Genomic DNA, 16,580 nt, shown 5'->3' on the forward strand with positions numbered 1-16,580 from the left:
TATCATTTAATTTTGCGGCGCCTAACATTTAATAACGCCCCCGGGGGCGGCAAATTCGGGGGGAGGCGCTATTTTTCAAACGGGTTATGGGAGGGGGGCTTATTACGGAGGGGGGTCTTTATTTTGGGGGGAGGTGCAGATTCGATAATTACGGTATAGGTGGCAGTGCACGATGGTATTCACAGTTTCCTGAAGCCTGGATATAGGATAACGACCCCCTTGCAGCCGGTGGTCATTCCTTCTTCGCGCAGGATGTGCGATGAGGTTGCGACTGCGGCAGCCACTGTATATTCTTCATGACGCGGTGCAAACCTGCCGCGGCCAGTGGGGTCAGTGTGTTCACATCCAATCCCGAGATGGCGGAGGCCGACCAGAAGAAATCGCGATAGTTATTGGAAGGGCGCGGATCCGCGCTCTGATAGTTGTACAGTGCCTGCAAAGGCTGCGATTCACGCGCGAATACGCTATACTTGTAATTTGGGTCCACACTTCAATCGTAAATCGAAATAATCAGTACCACCTATCGAAATCGTAAAATGTAAACTTCCATACTTGTAGTACTGTGGAGAATTACTTATAACCAAACAAAGCTGCAACATAACTGACGCGCTCACACTTTTTCAATGATTGTTATAAGTAAGGTTTTTATTGCACCCCGAATTACGATTGAAGTATGAACCAGCGATACGTACGCCGGTACGGTAATTCCAACAGTGACCAACACTATCAGTAAGTATCGACAGAACCCCACCGAAAAAAGGTACTTACTACTTACGCTCTCAAGCTTTAAAAACAGGCCATGCTGGGCGCAATAAGCGATCCATTCCGCCAAGACCGTCCGATCAAACGGTTCCGTCGCAACGAGATTCTGCTCCAAGAGGTCCCACAACTGCATTTCCAACTGTGGTCCTGGTTTGCCGCTAACGCAAGACAGGACGCCAGTCAAACAGCTTTCCACCAAGCTGCATCTGAACAGCACCGCGCGCTCCGCAACGTTGCACATACGCATGATACTGCCGTGGCATGCCAGGAATTTATTTACGGCAAAATCCCAGTGGGGCCAGCAACACTGATAAAACACGAGCGTCCCGATGCGGTCGATCATGTGGCTAATGATGGAGACGGCCGCGCACCCTTCGTCTATATCCACCTGCGTCAGAATAACCATCTTCGTGCGGCGGTTAACGCAGTGCAGAAGAGTGGACAGCATCCAAAACTGGTGCTTCATCCAGGATGAGGGACTTTCCTCTGGACGGCAGGAGACGCGCACATCGGGAAAGTACGCTTCGGTGGTGAGCAGGTGGTCCCACAGGGCACAGATGCGCCGACAGCGGACGCGGCATATGGAGTTCAGCGACAGGAATATCTCTACCAACAGCTCACTTGGAACAGACAGACGGATTTCATCGGACACACTGTCCATGCGCTTTGTCTTGGCTGGCTGTATAGTTACTCGACCGAGCAGGATATTGCTCTCGGCATGATCCTTCAACGCGTCCTTGTATACGGCTTCCTGTAAAAGCAAAAACAGCGCCGTCTTACCGTCACATATCGGTATGTTAACAACTGCAATTCGATCGACCCAGTTTACGTGCAGCATCTACACACCAGTTCTTGCGGCTGCAGCGGATCGTTTTGGGGATGCTGCACGTACAACAGTGTGCTTCGGAGCACTTTCGTACACCAGACCAACCGCACGCGCTGCAGATGCCATCGGCAGGTGCTTTGCAGCGCTGGCGATGCGTCGGACCAGACCGCTGGCAAGGGACAAGAGCGGATCTCGAATTCCTTCGCCCGCACCCGGTGACTGGCTAGCTCCGTGTCCGAGGGCGGTCGACGCATTTGTTGCCAGGGCAGGAGCTCCTGGACGACGCCATGCGGTAGTTGGACCTTTACGATGTAGCAACTGTCGAAGGAGCAATCGGTGGGGACCCGTCTACCCGCGAACCACTTCCACGGGACATCGGGGCTCGCTCGCATCAGCACCTGTACGTTATCGCCCGGGTGTGTCTCCATGCAGGAAGCTGGCTGGATCGTGAGGAAAATGCGGCCGTATTCGATAAACTGTGTGCGTTGTGTGCGGCAGCCAAAATCGACTATCAAACCCTTGTCCACCACGTTGATCACTCTCCCGTGCTGCAACATACCGTCGACGAGGACGTCGACTGCGTTCCACGCGTACACGGCCGCATAATCATTCCCGTACACTAGCATGATGTAGTCGCCAAGACTCGATAACTCTGGTACCGTTACAGATTGAAACAAAAGTCAAAAAATAACTTTCGCTGCACAGCCTGCACTGTCGTACCCGAAAATGGGTTTGGCAATAAAGTAAGTACAAGTGTCACGGTGTTGCGCATGACCGCCTAGGATAACGGCTACCTAAAAAAATAGCTAAAACAACAGATCGGATACCATGTATGATGTACACTGTACAGATATCTGTAGCTACGGAAGTGTTTCAGGCAACGTTCTGCTTCTCATTTTACATGTTCTCTTGTGTAAGTTATTATTAAATTGTCGTTGATGCGAGTACAAATTTCAGGTGTATTCTTTTATAAATTTCTGATTGGACTCGTAACTGCGGTAAGCGTACAAAAAAGTTAGCACCATGTGCTTGAGAAATTGAGAAAATGCGTTCTATTCTTTACTAAGAACATGCATAACCGTAAAAACCGATGCAGAAAGGGCAGACATTGCTGTAGCCTGTAGGAGATCGTAAAGTCTCTCTGGAAACACCATCCGCTCGCTAAACCATTAACCACTAATTAAATTTTATTTAACAGTGCACTATGACATTGCCGACTCATGATTATACAACAATTGATCAAGGGTACATCGTTAGCTTGTCCTGCGTTCTCCGCTCACGAATTATCTTGCTCCTGCTCGGGGTCATCTGCAAATAACGAAACGGCAATCATCGATGAAACCAATGCAAAATATCGAAATCTATGAACATTTACAGTTCCAGAAAAATTTTTTATGATTCACAAGAATATCTTCAGATTGTAATATGTAGACAAAGCAAAGCTAATTAACCTGTGTTGTGTCGATGGGCTTACTTGTCAAATTAAGTACTTGTGCTTATAAAGTATTTTCAATATAGTTCTGTAATTAAACATCCTCCGTTGCAAAGACGAATTGTGTAAGTAATTCTGAGCAGCAGAACATATGTAGTATTATGTACTTGGCAATGACCAGAAGTTCCACTCTGGATCGTTAGTCGCGCTGGTATTGGTCGCCGGCGGTGTGCGTGTGGCGGCGTTGAGTTCGTGCAGCGCCGTCTGGTAGCGTTGCAGATTGGCGTCGGTCGGCTCCTGCTCGGCCACCGCCTTCAGGTGATCCACCACGCTCTTCTTCACATCCGTGCCGAACATGTTGTTTCCTTGCAGTAGGTAGCTGACCAGGGCGGGGTTATGGGAGATGATGTTCAGCAGCGTCTGGTCTTTACCCAGTACCTTCCGCATTAAACTCTGCGATTCTGTAACGTCAAAAAGGTCATGACAACCGAATAATGCAGTATACGCATAAGTGGAAAGCACAGAAGCTTCCGCGCAAAAAATAATTAATGCGCTTGTGATCGTATTAAAAATAATAAAATATAAAAATCCGTATATATGCGGAAGCAGTATGATCTAAGTAGAAATTAAACTATAATTATAAGATAAATAACGATAATATTATACGATAATGTATCCTGTAATTATGAAAATTCTGATTATTACTATAACTACAGAAATATGTTAAATTTCTGAAAACGAAGAAATGTCGTATAGGCGTTTGAATTACCTTCCATGTCGGTGGCGGCCTGGCACAGCTTCGTCACGCAGAAGAAGGTGTTCTTCTCCCGGACGTAATAGTAGAACTGCTTCCGGCATCCACATTTGTCGGACACACAGAGCGCGGTCGGCAGCAGCTGGCACGTGGCATTCTCGCAGACATCGGGACGGCAGAATTTCCCCTCCAACGGATTGCAACGGAACGTCGGCGATAAGGGGAACTTCTGTGCGACCACAACACCCATCAGGGCCGTCAACATGCATACCATAAAGGTCATCATTTTCTACACAGTCTTATGAATTTGCTACTGCTTGTGCTTTATCGCTAAAACTGGAAAGGATAGTTAATGCAGACTAAAGTAATGGTGACACGCTGGGATGCAGTATGTACCGAGCGCGTCAAATCTGCAGCCTATTCGAACTTCGCAGTTAACACGTACAGTGTTTTACAACGATAAATCCGGGTACCGTTGCGTCAGATTTCGCGGCGACGGCAACTTGCCAGCTTGAATTTTAAGACGACAATAACGATGTTAAAGTGGTTTTCTGGTACTGAGTATGAATCCTGGTGCTGCGCAACGATATTGGCAAAACGAGCTGAATAAGTTCATGACTCAATGTAATGCGAGATTATTTATATTTGCATCGCCAGAAAATAGGACTTGGTGCAACACTTTGCGAGAGTTTAAGGAATTGTCCGTATGTATAGCCTGTATGTCAGTTTCGAATTTCAGTTCACACGCCCTAAGAAAAATTATTTTATTCACTTCCTGACAACAATTATCCCTCACGCTGCAACAAAAAATCACTTTTGTACAAATCCATCATGAGATTTCCGCAAGTTTTGCGCACGATAACATACCACAAGGCGCAAACGGCACGCGAAAACACATAGCAATCCCGATAAAAAATAAAAATTAATACAAAATCTCAACAATTTTCATTCATGAGCGATTTCCAGTCGAACTGGCCTAAATGCCACGAAAATTCCTCCGTGTCGTTAGCATCAAAAACGCTGCTTTTTGTTGCTGACCCGCGTCACCTTCTCCGGACTGGCCTGGGCTTTTCCCGAGGTGCGGCGCGTCTTCCGCTCGTTGTCGGGAGTAGATTGCAGCAGTGTTTTGCGTTTCTGAGCAGGGGTTTCGGTCGCCGTGTCGGGGACTTCGTTCTCCTCGTTTTCCGGCTGACTGTCGTCAGCATCCATGGCCACGGTGCCACTGCGTTTATCCCCGCGGAAACGAATAACCGGCGTCGGCTTCTGGAACCAGTAGCGCATGATGTCCGTCACGTCCTGCGGCTGCAGCAGTCCCGTCTGAAAATAACAGATTATGCATCAGCGAAGACTATACAGAAACATTTTACGGTTATACAGTATTTACTATATTATTTCACAAATACTTCATTTTTATTTTATTCATTGTAATAATAATAATATTTGCAATTAAATATGCTTTAAATATCTACGTGCAATTTATCTCTAAAACATTTGTATTTATGAAATATGAATTAACATCCAATGCTTGCAGTAAAATAAAACACCGAAATAGTTGCAAATCTTGTTAAAAAATACTATCTAATAACTGAATTCGCACCTTAACGGGTCCGTTCGTAAGTTCTTCCGGCGTCATAAGTGGGAAACGAATCTGGTCCAGTGCTTCGCCAAGGACTGTCCGACGATTCTGTGGCGTGTCGTCCGATTTGTGCTGCTTGCACACCGCCTCTGCCCATCTGCGAAGAAATACTGTCATATTTACAGTAACCGCACAAGAATTTCAGCCCACCATGGGAATTACTTGAAGCGCAAAGAAAATATGTTTACTACTAGTAAATGTACCGTTCCGCCGCGTGATAGACGTCCATTTCATCGGCTTTCAACGTATCCCGTCGGAAGAGCTCCACCAAGTCCTTGACACTGAGCGCCAAGAACGACGCCTGCTGACTGGCCGTGTCGAAGGCCTCGTCGATCCTGGCCAGAGCGCGTTCCGCCGTATCCGCATCGCCAGCCGCGAGAGCCTACAATAATTTACCGTTTTACAACTGCACGGATGCGATGAATGGAATACAGCGAAAAGAAAACTCACCGTCGTCCACATGGCACAGTGGTCATCGGCATCGATACTGTCGTACACCTTCCCCATGCAGTAAACTTCCAGACGTCTGGCGCCGTACGTTCGGGCCGCTTTGAGAACCGCCGTGGCGTTGCTGGCGTCCACGTTGTCCTCCTTGATGGAATACACTGACCTACAATCATCAGCAGCGTATTCTTTTAAACTGATCATGAATTCTAAAAAAGCTCGACTGATTATTAAGAAACAGATAACCTACATGAGGAGGATCTCAAACACGTCGGGTTCCACATCCTCCAGGACTTTGGGAATATCCAGATTTTCATCGTACACCATCTGGGCGAATACCGTGCTGCCCATCGCCAGCAATAATCTGCAATTTCACAAACAGCTTATTGGTTATCCATTGCCTGCTTTATTGGGACTGCAGGTAAAAATGGCGAAACTTACATAATCTTCATATTTATTACTGTGTTACTTATCATATTCACTAGATAACTACTGTACGACAACTCACTTGTGAGCGTAAACAGGAACCTGTTTCTTGCCAACATGGAAGAGAACATCGCTGAAGGAGCCATTACGCAGGACGATTTCGTTCCGCTGGCTGGCGGTCAGTTCCCCGTCATTCTGCCAGTCCGCGCTGCGTTGTACAGGCTCCTGGGGTTTGGACGACGACGCGGTTGCAGCCGGGGGCCGTTCCTTCCGTGTGGAGACTTTGCGGGGAATTGCAGGAATCGCTGGGATCTCCATCGTGCCTTCTGGGGGAATTAATCGCGAAAGCTTGTAGTATTCGAATGAACAGATCTAGCAGAAGTAGGCTGCGGAACGTGTGTAAGACTGGAAAGGTCTGAGAGGCACAAGCAGAAGCCTGTCACTAATCGAACTACTAGCACTTTGGACGGCAGTGAGAGTTTGTTAGATCCGGTTTTGGAGCAGAAATCATTGGAATCATTTGCTTTTCACACCAAGCTAAGTGAAACTTAAAGCCTTTGACGCAATAACATCCGCACTCGGTCAGTAGTCCGTACTCACGAGTCAATACTGCTACACATCGTACGCACTATGCACCGTGTATAAAAATTAATGAAGCCGTACAGTGCAGTGCAGTTTAATAAATCGCCTTTCAGCGCGGTACGTTACTGCATAATTAGTACGTACTGTACTGTACGTACAGTCTGTACGTCAATATTAATAATTTTACGTGTATACCGTCTTACCGTCAATAACTTTTAATAATACCGCAACTGCCATTCTGTGCAAATTGCAAGGAACAGTACCCTGTGTCATAATTATATTTTCGTGGGCCTTCCAGGAACTAACTCTGTAACACTTTGTTTACTCAACTAATGCGTTTTTAGAAAGAGGTGCAGGTCGCGGTGGGAAATCAATACTCCTCAACATATTGCTCCCTAACCCTTAATGGCGTGACATCGTAAAACCGATACATCCCAATTAGGAACGAACTATAGACTATATACACAACGCACAAACCAAAATTTTCGGTTTTTCTTCCGTGGTATGCTATGCCGATACCTGCAGGATACTTCTAGCCATTTCTGCAAAATTTAAAAGGTAATGGTTATTGAAAAAGAAAACAGATGTATCAAGATGATACAAGTTTTGCCAGAAGTAATGCAAATGCTTAATCGTACACCGTTCGTGAGCACACCCGCAGCTGGTTAATTTCCTTTTGAGTCGTTTATTTAGGATTGCATTAAAAATTGAAACAATAGCCTATATGTTTATTGTTGTACTGGAGTGGCGGTTAAACTTTACCAGGAATAAGATCTAATGCGGCAGGTACCGTAGAGTCAAAGGCAGTGTAAATGGTACGACCGGAATCGGACACGACGGTTGCACTTGCACCAACTTGGGCGACATGTCACTGCATCAGCAAAACCAAACAACGATTTGCACAGCATTTCTCATCAGCATGGAGTTGAGGACTTGAGCAAGAATTGAGCAAGTCATGCAAGAACCAAACCGAGAATTGTAGACATCGAGAAAAGAGCCGGTAAAATTCACCGAAAGCATGAGAGTCGTTACGTGCTCCAGTAGAACAGTAACGAAGCACTGAAAAAATTAAACCACTAACTGCAAAATACATTACCGGTGGTCAGGTACAAGCATACACATTCTATTATTATTATTACGGCCAATTCTGTGTTCAATGGTCCACTAAGTGTCCTACTGAAAGTAGCGGTGTATTAGAATTACTGCCGCTGTAACAATGCCGATTTTACTGCCAGAGGCAACGCATGATCCAGATTCAGCTTGCGCGAAATCCCGGAAGCCATACTGATTGCAGCGGTCTGTATCGCAGTGGCACACCATGCGAATATCTTCAGGACTGGACATGACACATCCCAGTTTCTTGGTGCTATCCATGATGGCACATCCGGCTTGTTCTAGTACTAACGCACCGAAAAATGTTTATCACGCGGTACATCTACCACCAAACAAGCAGCAGTACTATTACAACAGTCTAGAACTCCAAATTTTGCGAGCTGCTCCTAACCCTACGGTGAGAACATTTTGTTTCCTGTACCTACTGTATCCTGGGCAGTTTTTGTTAGAGTTCCGAAGCACACCTGATCAGCTTTACACGTGTCAGTCTTCACCATTGACCGCTCTAACGGATGTGTACCGCTGATGCATTTTAGGCCTCCGGCGCCGGTTCCTGCAATTCGCACCATATACTACACATCTAAATAGATTCTTTATACTTTATAGATACAGTACATAACGTTTTTCCGTAACACGATTTTCATATAAAAATGTTTATTTCCATAACTATTTCTCATTTATCCATGAAAGGCCTCTTTTCAAGCAAAAATCCACAAATACAATTTGAAAATCATCCAAACGGTATCGAATAGCGACTTTGGTTTTTTGTCCCGGCAAAGTATCTAATGCGATACAAATTGGTGTCTAATTAGGCTCGCATCACAAAATATTGTATCTTTACAGCAGAATGAATGGAATGTGAAATAAATGTAATTTTTTTAGATTAGACTCCTAATAAACTTACACAAAAACAGTTTCTGTTGCTTACGTACAATTTATATAAACACGGAGCAAACTAATCATGAGAACTGTACGTATCTATAATTTACACTATACAGTACCGATTTGACATTCTGCTTACCTGACCAAAGGAGAAATGGCAAGTGCGACAATAAAATCCATAGCATGTTTTCATATAAAACTGGTTCGATTACCTGCAAAATTGTTACATCCGAATCCAGCGCTTCGTATAGTCACCGACTCACCGCTCAAGCAGCGTAGTATGCATCTTAATAATTTTGTGTAGTTCGCCATGCAGATGAAACGTGAGCACTACGGTAGACAGCTGGTTGGGATCAGAGGGGCTTGAGCAAGCATACGGTGCCGGTAAAGAACGGAAAAGCCCCCGCTCATGAAATCTGCGCATTCACGATGCTGAGCTCTAACTGCTGTCAGCATAATATTATTCACTTATTCCATGCATGCGATGACTGATTACGCCTAAGGTGGCCATTAAATATAAAATATTACTATTATGTTGTTCAGTTTTCTCAGATAGTGTAATTTATTAACGTTATTTCCGGCAAGGAAGCTTAACTGCTAAGCAAGTCATGCAGATCAAGCGCGACACTGGCAAAAGTATGTAGATGAGCGTCGCGTTGGGACTAATTACTCACTTGTTTTTATCCAGTAAAGCGTTCCATGGTAACGTTTTGCACATTATCAAAAGAGAGCATCGGAAGATTAAGCTAAACATTTACGCACCAGAGTAGGATTATGGCGCAACAGAGTACCAGCCAGTATTTTGTAACCGACTAGCGCATCTCTTTCGGTAACATGACACGGACGGATAATTATTGATCGTGTAACCAGTTCTGAGTTTTCGTAGATGGGTGCGTTGTGTAGGTACATCAGCGACATCACCGTACATTTGCCCATGAACTGTGAATTTATGTCACGGGTACGCATGAATATATGATGCGAAATCCATTCCGGTTTAAGGGACTGTGCGGTGCAGGCTGCAAGAGATTCTTTGCCCCTCGTAACAAGTGGCGTGAAGGATGAGATCTCGTTCTTCACGCCAATTGCTACGACGGGAAAAGAGCTCTTGCCGTATGTACAGTACTACGATGGTCTTTATTGGTGACTTCCTCGACTCAGAACACTCAAATAAATAGCAGCTCCCAAAACTTGCGAAGCCGTCACGCTTATATTCGCGGCAAATTCCAAATATCACAGTCTTTAGAGAAAACAGCAAAACAAATAACATCTTATGCAATCAAAAAAGCATGGGAAAAACGCGCGTGTGGCGTGAAGGCATTCCTTAAGTGTGGAAGGCATTCCGGTATCATACAAACGACATTATAGCTCAACCGCATAGTGGAAATAGTAACCTGGAAAACTGCGCGTTTCCCTTCGGACTTCGAAGCCATTTGAACTTTCTGTACTGCAAGGCGGCTGTGCATCAAGTGCTTAACATTTATACAACCGAAAGAGTGGAGCCAGTACAGCAAAAATAAAAAAAAAACGGTTTCCTTCGTATGTTTTAGTGCGTTTGTTTTCGAAACAATGACATGTATAATCCATGCACCATCCCTCTGTCAGGCTTTTGTACATATCTGTACGAGATTACTAGATTACGATATACCGTGTTCGTGATCGTGCATTACACGATTGTTTGCATCGCTGCGTACACAGCATAGTACGTACAATGCAGTACCATTTTGTTTTATTCAAACAATATTGCAAACCGACTTCCATTCAAAAACTATAGCCAACAAATGCAGAATTCGATCGAAAATGTTGCGACAGCAGCTAGAATGTGCGGCAGAGCATCCAGATTCTGCCGTGTATCGTAATTATACATTTACGGTCTTATTGTGTAGTGTTTATTACAACTGGAGGCTTAAGCATTTGATCAGCAATCATATCTACCGCCATTTTAGCGCTTAATGCCGAGTCTTCAGTTTAGATTTTCCAGTAATTCGCATTTATTGGTGCACACTGTATGACTTATAGAAGTACTAGAAAATATAAGAGATATAAAGAAAAAGTGACCAGATGCGTTAGCGTTAGGACTTTATTCAAATACACTAACGCAGACACGCTTCCGCTGTTTTCGTCCTATGAAAATCTGTTGTATTCCTGTATGTAGGATGTTATATTCCTGTATCTAGCATTCCAAATATGCATGTACCGTATAATCATTCAGGCTTTTACCAATTAAAGCTATACGGTAGATAACCATCAGTTGCGAAATCTTGGTACAAATTAAGCACTGCGGAACAGCATCATGCACTGAATTTCTAATACTAATAGTAAATGTAGTAATAGTAGATCTGATTGTTGGCTCTCAGTTTCTGTAACAAATAGCGCCATATATTTTACATAATTGTTCATGAAGCGTAAGAAAGACGGTTTTTAGCTTCCACAAAATACCAGAATCAGAGCAATTATTATCATGCTATAAGCACCGTACGATTTTAAATGTAACCGCGGACTAAAATTCTGCATAAGATTCAAAAACTCGGGGAAGCCGTGTTTGTTGTTTCCGTTACATTTATCGGTATCACAGAAGCACGTCATTGCCAGGTTCTTCCGGGTTATGCTACATCCGAGATTAGTGCCATCGCTCCGCTTTGCGCATCCTCGGGAGGTGACTTCTGTTCAAAGTGCATACGGTGATTCAGTTAATAAGAGTTACAGTACAATGTACAAATGCTGCTGACTGATGGCCCATCAGTGATGGGCAATAATTTTATCACTTTACAGCGGATGATGTTATAGACGTACCGATGTCGCAAAAGGAAATCCGCGTTAATTCTGTCCGGCATATTTCGTCCGGTTGGCATGTGGCTGTGTACGTGTCGGTGTAATCCCACTCCGACTTCGTAGTGCGATGCGTGTGGCATTTTAAAGCGTCAACGCCGGCACCTACAAACCTACATCTTTAGCCGAACTTGGTTATAACGTAACTGTAAAACTCTACCTAAAATTGTCAGTATAATCGTCCACTGGAGCATCGTTATTAGCGATGAGGTAATAAATAAATATACTACAGCAGTGAAAAACTAGTAAACCCGGAAAGCATTAGTGAAATCAAAGATATATCCCAAAAGTATGAAGTTTTAGCAGCGTTTGATTAAGCGATAGTTTACACTTTGCTGATTGCGTTACACATACATTACACAATCGAAATGATATTCTTCCGCTCGCCGGCAGGAAGTATGTGATACCCACTGTGCTATACGTTTACCATGATGTTGTAATCTAGGATGCCCCAAGGAACTCCAACGTTAAAAATTGAATTATACAATATGATCATACGATCGTGTGCTGCGTGTTTCTGCATTCATAATTCAACAACAGTGTCGGAGAATAACAATATCAGATAATTAATTCAGTTTTGATTCAACTTGCAGTAATCTACATTGTGTTCTGCGGCCTTTATTGCACAAACCTTTTAATAGTGTGAACACTAAATTTTTTAAATATGTACAAAGTATAACGCGTGGCAAACATTTTCTAGTACAACGAAGTTGTATTGGATGATTCGTATGGACGTGGTTTGATTCGTGAGCACATGTTACTTTAATAAAAAATGGAAAAACAGCAAGAGTTGCCGCGCAGGACTTTGCGCTTAATGTGCATTTTGCGTCATGATAACGTTTTTAATTCAAACTCCTCACTTCTGCTTAGAAATGATAAAAACTACTTATAACAATTAATCGAAATATTTTTTTGGATGTCGTTTGCAGTAAAAGAACGACATATTCAGTTTAAAGCATGAGACGTTAAAGGTCACGAAATAGGACAAGGATGATACTTTTGCGATACCCGAAAACCTATCGGTGGCGCAATTGTTGGTCATTCTAAATCGATTCTAGAATTTCTTGCTCCATAGAGCAATTTTGTTATGAAACAGCAGATGTACTCGTACAACAAATGCCAATTTGCTTCCATGACAGAGCAGAAAATTTGATGCACTTTCCTGGTTTCTTTGTGTACTTGCGAACAACATATTATACGTTCTATACTTCTGAGAATAATTTGACTGCATGTGTGTAACGGATCCAACTAGCTATATATTTACACAAATGAATTTTCATTCAAATCCGAAAAAAACTGATATAGCGCAATCATCTTTTGTATCTTTCAGATGGTACACGAGAACCGACAGTTTTATGCCTCTAATGTCTTTGGTCGCAGCCATCTTCGGGTCAGCAGACATACGTACGGTAGGTCTCATTCCGGATCTGCTGCGAATCGAAAACGGCAAAACGGATATTTTCAACTGGTATATAAAGCCGTTACACGGACACCAGAAACCTACAGAGTCATTTTTTACACTGACCCAATCTATCAAATCGTCTCCGTTAAAAATGTTGACCTTTACCATCTGCCTGTGCTTATCGGCGCTGCTGGCCGTCAATGCCCAGAAGGAGCCCCTGACCGCGGCGCAGCGTTGTGACCTGGTGGCCGCCGGCGGAAAGGCATGCTCTCCCGATGCCTGCCGCAGCGCCACCTGCAACATCGTACCGTCAGCCATATGTCTGTCGGATCAGTGCGGCTGCCGAGCCCGTTTCTTCTCCCTGGCCAACGATCCCCGCACCGAACCGGTGGAGAGGAACTACGCCGAGGTCACCAGCTTCTGCAAAGCCGGAGCCGATATTGATGGTAATTTTTGCTGAACGTAACCGACGATTTACATTCCCGCTATGCATTTATTAACAATCATTAAGAGCTATAAATTAATGACTTTTTTGAATTTTTAAAAAAATATCCATTTCGTTATTAAAGTGGTTAAAATTACCCGTTGCCCTCTTATTGTAAATTTTTTCGTATCATAATAAACTGCTTATTCATTCTTCTGTAATCGTGCAGCCGCTATTTTAAATGTTTTGCAGAATTTGATCTATCTTGCTGAGAAAGCTTTTACTAAGATATTTAGCTGCTATAAATCATTGTATGTGGTTCCGGTTATTTTTAGCGGCCAAGGGTTCCCTGCAGACCGTGCTGTCCACTGAAGAGCGCGCCGCCGACATTGTATCGGAGAATCCCGCCATCCTGAAGGACGTTTTCCGCGGCTTGAACACATTCATCGGTGATGTAATGAAGATCGTCGTCCACTACGCCAAACAGCTCAGCGAGCGCAAACCCAATTCCGCCACCTTCCAACGCTACAACACCTTGTTGGATCTGCAGCAGGATCTTCAGAAGAAGTTGAAGGATGCCGGTAAGAATTATTGTGCGTTGTTTGTGTACTTAAAGCATCAATGATACTGTTTAAAATTCTAATCATAAAAAGTGGGTGCTTTGACATTGAAGACATGTATCAATAACAAAGTATTCATTTTCCAAAAGCTGTCTTAATTATGTGACGGTGATTGTGTTACAGTTTCCAACGACGAGAGTGTCTTCCTAATGGATGAGAGCGGACAACTTTACAGTAAGTATACGGTTACTTAACTAAAAATCAATTTAAATTAAGACCACTAATTTCTAAAAGCGGGATTGTAACAATGTAATTCTGATTTTTGAATGGAAATTGCAGCGCGTTTTTTCTTTGTAAATTCAGCTATATTTCTTTTGTAGAAATTACAGACGATGAGCAGTCCGACGCATCCGCTGATGTCCAAGAATTTTGAAGCCGGCAAATTATACCGCGATGATCCGAACCAATAAGTGCAAAGAATGGCTGTCTTCTAGATTAAACTTTCTGCTTTCCAGGCGCTGGGCGCACGGATATTTTTTGTCAGTCGGCTGAAGTTCTGGCTGGTTGGTTTATACAGTTAATGACTCGAAAATAAATGTCCTGCTGTGAAAATACGTTGCATTTGCTGCAGATTTTATATGCTGTATATGCGGTCGATGTCCGTAAAGTGCGATATATAACTCCATCATCCTAAAATTATTACAAAATTTGCCAAGATTTCATTGAGTGTTGACCTCCAACGAAATTTTCCATGTAACAGTAGCAATGCGCAAACAAATTCTTGTGCAAGAAAACAAAGCGAGGTCAAACAGTAATTTTCGTCAGGGCGGATACGTAGTATAACCTGCAAAATGTCAAAGTCATAATAGTTACAGCGTTGATTACATGACTGCAACGCACTGGAACGTGCGCTTCCCATTCACCGGTATATTCTTGAGAATGTCGTTCCTTTTGGTGATTTCATGGGCGATGTTGATGGCGCTGAGTGGCGCTCGTCGAACCGAAGTGGAGATTGAAATCCCACTTGTCAGCGACGGCTGTGATCTCGTCGCGGAAGGCGGGAAGATCTGTCACCCGGGGGCATGTACAGTGACCACCTGCGCCATGATTCCTGATGCGTACTGTAAGCAGGATAGATGTGGTTGCCGAGCGCAGTTCTTCCTCTTTCTTAATGAACAAGAGGGGCACGCGAATTTAACGGATTTGTGCGCGGCGTTCACCGAACTAGAAGGTATGAAAAATAAATATTGACTGAACAGTTTTTTTGCTTATGTACTTTTACTTTCATCGAACCACAACTTAATTTATCAAAAATGAGTTATTTCCAGTTCCGGCAAGCAGATGTATTTTTTTGTATATATCTGCAGTTATGTTGTTAATGTTAGAAAGCCCTCTCCGTTCAAACACCGTATAGGCTGATTTTCTGCATAATAATTTTTTAATAAACGTCATGGTTTTTCAAAGCAGTCTGAGAAGAATCGCAGGAGCAGCATGAATGATCGATCAAATAAAATAAACTAACACGGTTAACGATGACGGCCAGATCATTTGTAATAAAATTAGAAGCACTGAGGTGAAAAGGGGCTGCATTTTGAAATTAATTTGTTATTATGCAGCTGCAAAGTCATCGATCAAGAACGTGCTGAGGACACGGGAATCAGCAGCCCACTACCTATCCACCACACCGTCAATCCAGAAGCAGCTCTTCGACGGCCTGCAGACGTTTATCTATCAGGTGATGAACATTGTCTTCCAGTATCTGCTGAAATTGGTGCAGAGAAACCCCAGTGCGGTCAACCAGAGACTGTACGAAACCACGCTGACCCAGCTGCGGCATATGCGCGAAGAACTCCCCGGCATTGATTCCGCTTCCGTCAGACAACCGGCTCAGGAGGCTCTCATACTGCATTCCGGTGCATCGTTTGGCAGTAGTAAGATAAGAGAGTTTAAAAAATTAATACTTATTCTGATGCCTAAAAATTTTCAGCGTGTGCAAGCGACTTCGTAACTGCGTATCCGATCCATGTCTTAGCGGCACATGTACGATAAATTACATTTACATGCTTTATTTAAGCACTTTACTGTAATTAATTATTACAAACTTATGTCTCAATCGCATTTGCCAAAGTGTAGCAGTTACGTTTATTTGAATTACAGTATTATGTACGAGTATTAACTACATAGTCTCGTGACATAATATCGTGCATAATTAAAAAAGATTTATGAGACTGCTAATTCTGTATTATCTTCACCAAAATGTTTGCACTTGTTACTCTATGTCAGTTGAATGTCCGGCATACAAAAAATTTTAAGCTGGTTTGGAAGCTTTTTCCTCAATATTTTAGAGCCTCGGCCGCGACCTTTCTCATCGACGGACACGCACCACACTCTGCCACCGTTTATGATCGTTCAGCCTGGCATCGATACCACTACCGACAGCGCCATGACCACCAAAACTCTGCCTAGCACCACGACGACCACAACTACAACACCGGTCTCAACCTCCACCCT

General features: G+C 43.6%; 5 protein-coding genes and 1 long non-coding RNA gene across 6 annotated transcripts; 1 reads left to right on the top strand and 5 right to left on the bottom strand.

The window, feature by feature from the left end:
- Positions 1 to 232: 232 nt before the first annotated feature.
- On the bottom strand, positions 233 to 2,280 carry LOC129582827 (uncharacterized). The gene is made up of 3 exons (XM_055474442.1): positions 1,609 to 2,280; positions 776 to 1,513; positions 233 to 433 (listed from the first exon to the last, which is right to left on the bottom strand). The coding sequence occupies exons 1-3, from the start codon at positions 2,212 to 2,214 to the stop codon at positions 233 to 235; spliced, it is 1,545 nt and encodes a 514-aa protein (XP_055330417.1). The 5' UTR covers positions 2,215 to 2,280.
- A 584-nt stretch (positions 2,281 to 2,864) lies between these two features.
- LOC129582828 (uncharacterized) lies at positions 2,865 to 4,060 on the bottom strand. The gene is made up of 3 exons (XM_055474443.1): positions 3,790 to 4,060; positions 3,188 to 3,481; positions 2,865 to 2,896 (listed from the first exon to the last, which is right to left on the bottom strand). Exons 1-3 carry the CDS (start codon positions 4,058 to 4,060, stop codon positions 2,865 to 2,867), a joined length of 597 nt encoding a protein of 198 aa, XP_055330418.1.
- Positions 4,061 to 4,554: 494 nt separating this feature from the next.
- On the bottom strand, positions 4,555 to 6,797 carry LOC129582769 (BTB/POZ domain-containing protein 6-like). The gene is made up of 6 exons (XM_055474379.1): positions 6,363 to 6,797; positions 6,105 to 6,218; positions 5,861 to 6,020; positions 5,614 to 5,792; positions 5,372 to 5,507; positions 4,555 to 5,091 (listed from the first exon to the last, which is right to left on the bottom strand). The coding sequence occupies exons 1-6, from the start codon at positions 6,596 to 6,598 to the stop codon at positions 4,786 to 4,788; spliced, it is 1,131 nt and encodes a 376-aa protein (XP_055330354.1). The 5' UTR covers positions 6,599 to 6,797; the 3' UTR covers positions 4,555 to 4,785.
- Positions 6,798 to 7,787: 990 nt separating this feature from the next.
- Positions 7,788 to 9,240, bottom strand: LOC129582793 (uncharacterized). The gene is made up of 3 exons (XM_055474408.1): positions 8,997 to 9,240; positions 8,397 to 8,528; positions 7,788 to 8,262 (listed from the first exon to the last, which is right to left on the bottom strand). Exons 1-3 carry the CDS (start codon positions 9,040 to 9,042, stop codon positions 8,036 to 8,038), a joined length of 405 nt encoding a protein of 134 aa, XP_055330383.1. The 5' UTR covers positions 9,043 to 9,240; the 3' UTR covers positions 7,788 to 8,035.
- A 1,972-nt stretch (positions 9,241 to 11,212) lies between these two features.
- Positions 11,213 to 11,980, bottom strand: LOC129582877 (uncharacterized). Its single transcript, XR_008689692.1, has 3 exons — positions 11,844 to 11,980; positions 11,648 to 11,788; positions 11,213 to 11,517 (listed from the first exon to the last, which is right to left on the bottom strand). It is a non-coding gene; the product is annotated as an uncharacterized LOC129582877 (long non-coding RNA).
- A 1,227-nt stretch (positions 11,981 to 13,207) lies between these two features.
- LOC129582795 (uncharacterized) lies at positions 13,208 to 14,666 on the top strand. Its single transcript, XM_055474409.1, has 4 exons — positions 13,208 to 13,531; positions 13,845 to 14,090; positions 14,253 to 14,303; positions 14,450 to 14,666. The coding sequence occupies exons 1-4, from the start codon at positions 13,237 to 13,239 to the stop codon at positions 14,500 to 14,502; spliced, it is 645 nt and encodes a 214-aa protein (XP_055330384.1). The 5' UTR covers positions 13,208 to 13,236; the 3' UTR covers positions 14,503 to 14,666.
- Positions 14,667 to 16,580: the final 1,914 nt, after the last annotated feature.

The sequence above is a fragment of the Paramacrobiotus metropolitanus genome, unplaced genomic scaffold (assembly GCF_019649055.1).
Source record: "Paramacrobiotus metropolitanus isolate TYO unplaced genomic scaffold, Prichtersi_v1.0 Parri_scaffold0000008, whole genome shotgun sequence".
Lineage (NCBI taxonomy): Eukaryota > Metazoa > Tardigrada > Eutardigrada > Parachela > Macrobiotidae > Paramacrobiotus > Paramacrobiotus metropolitanus.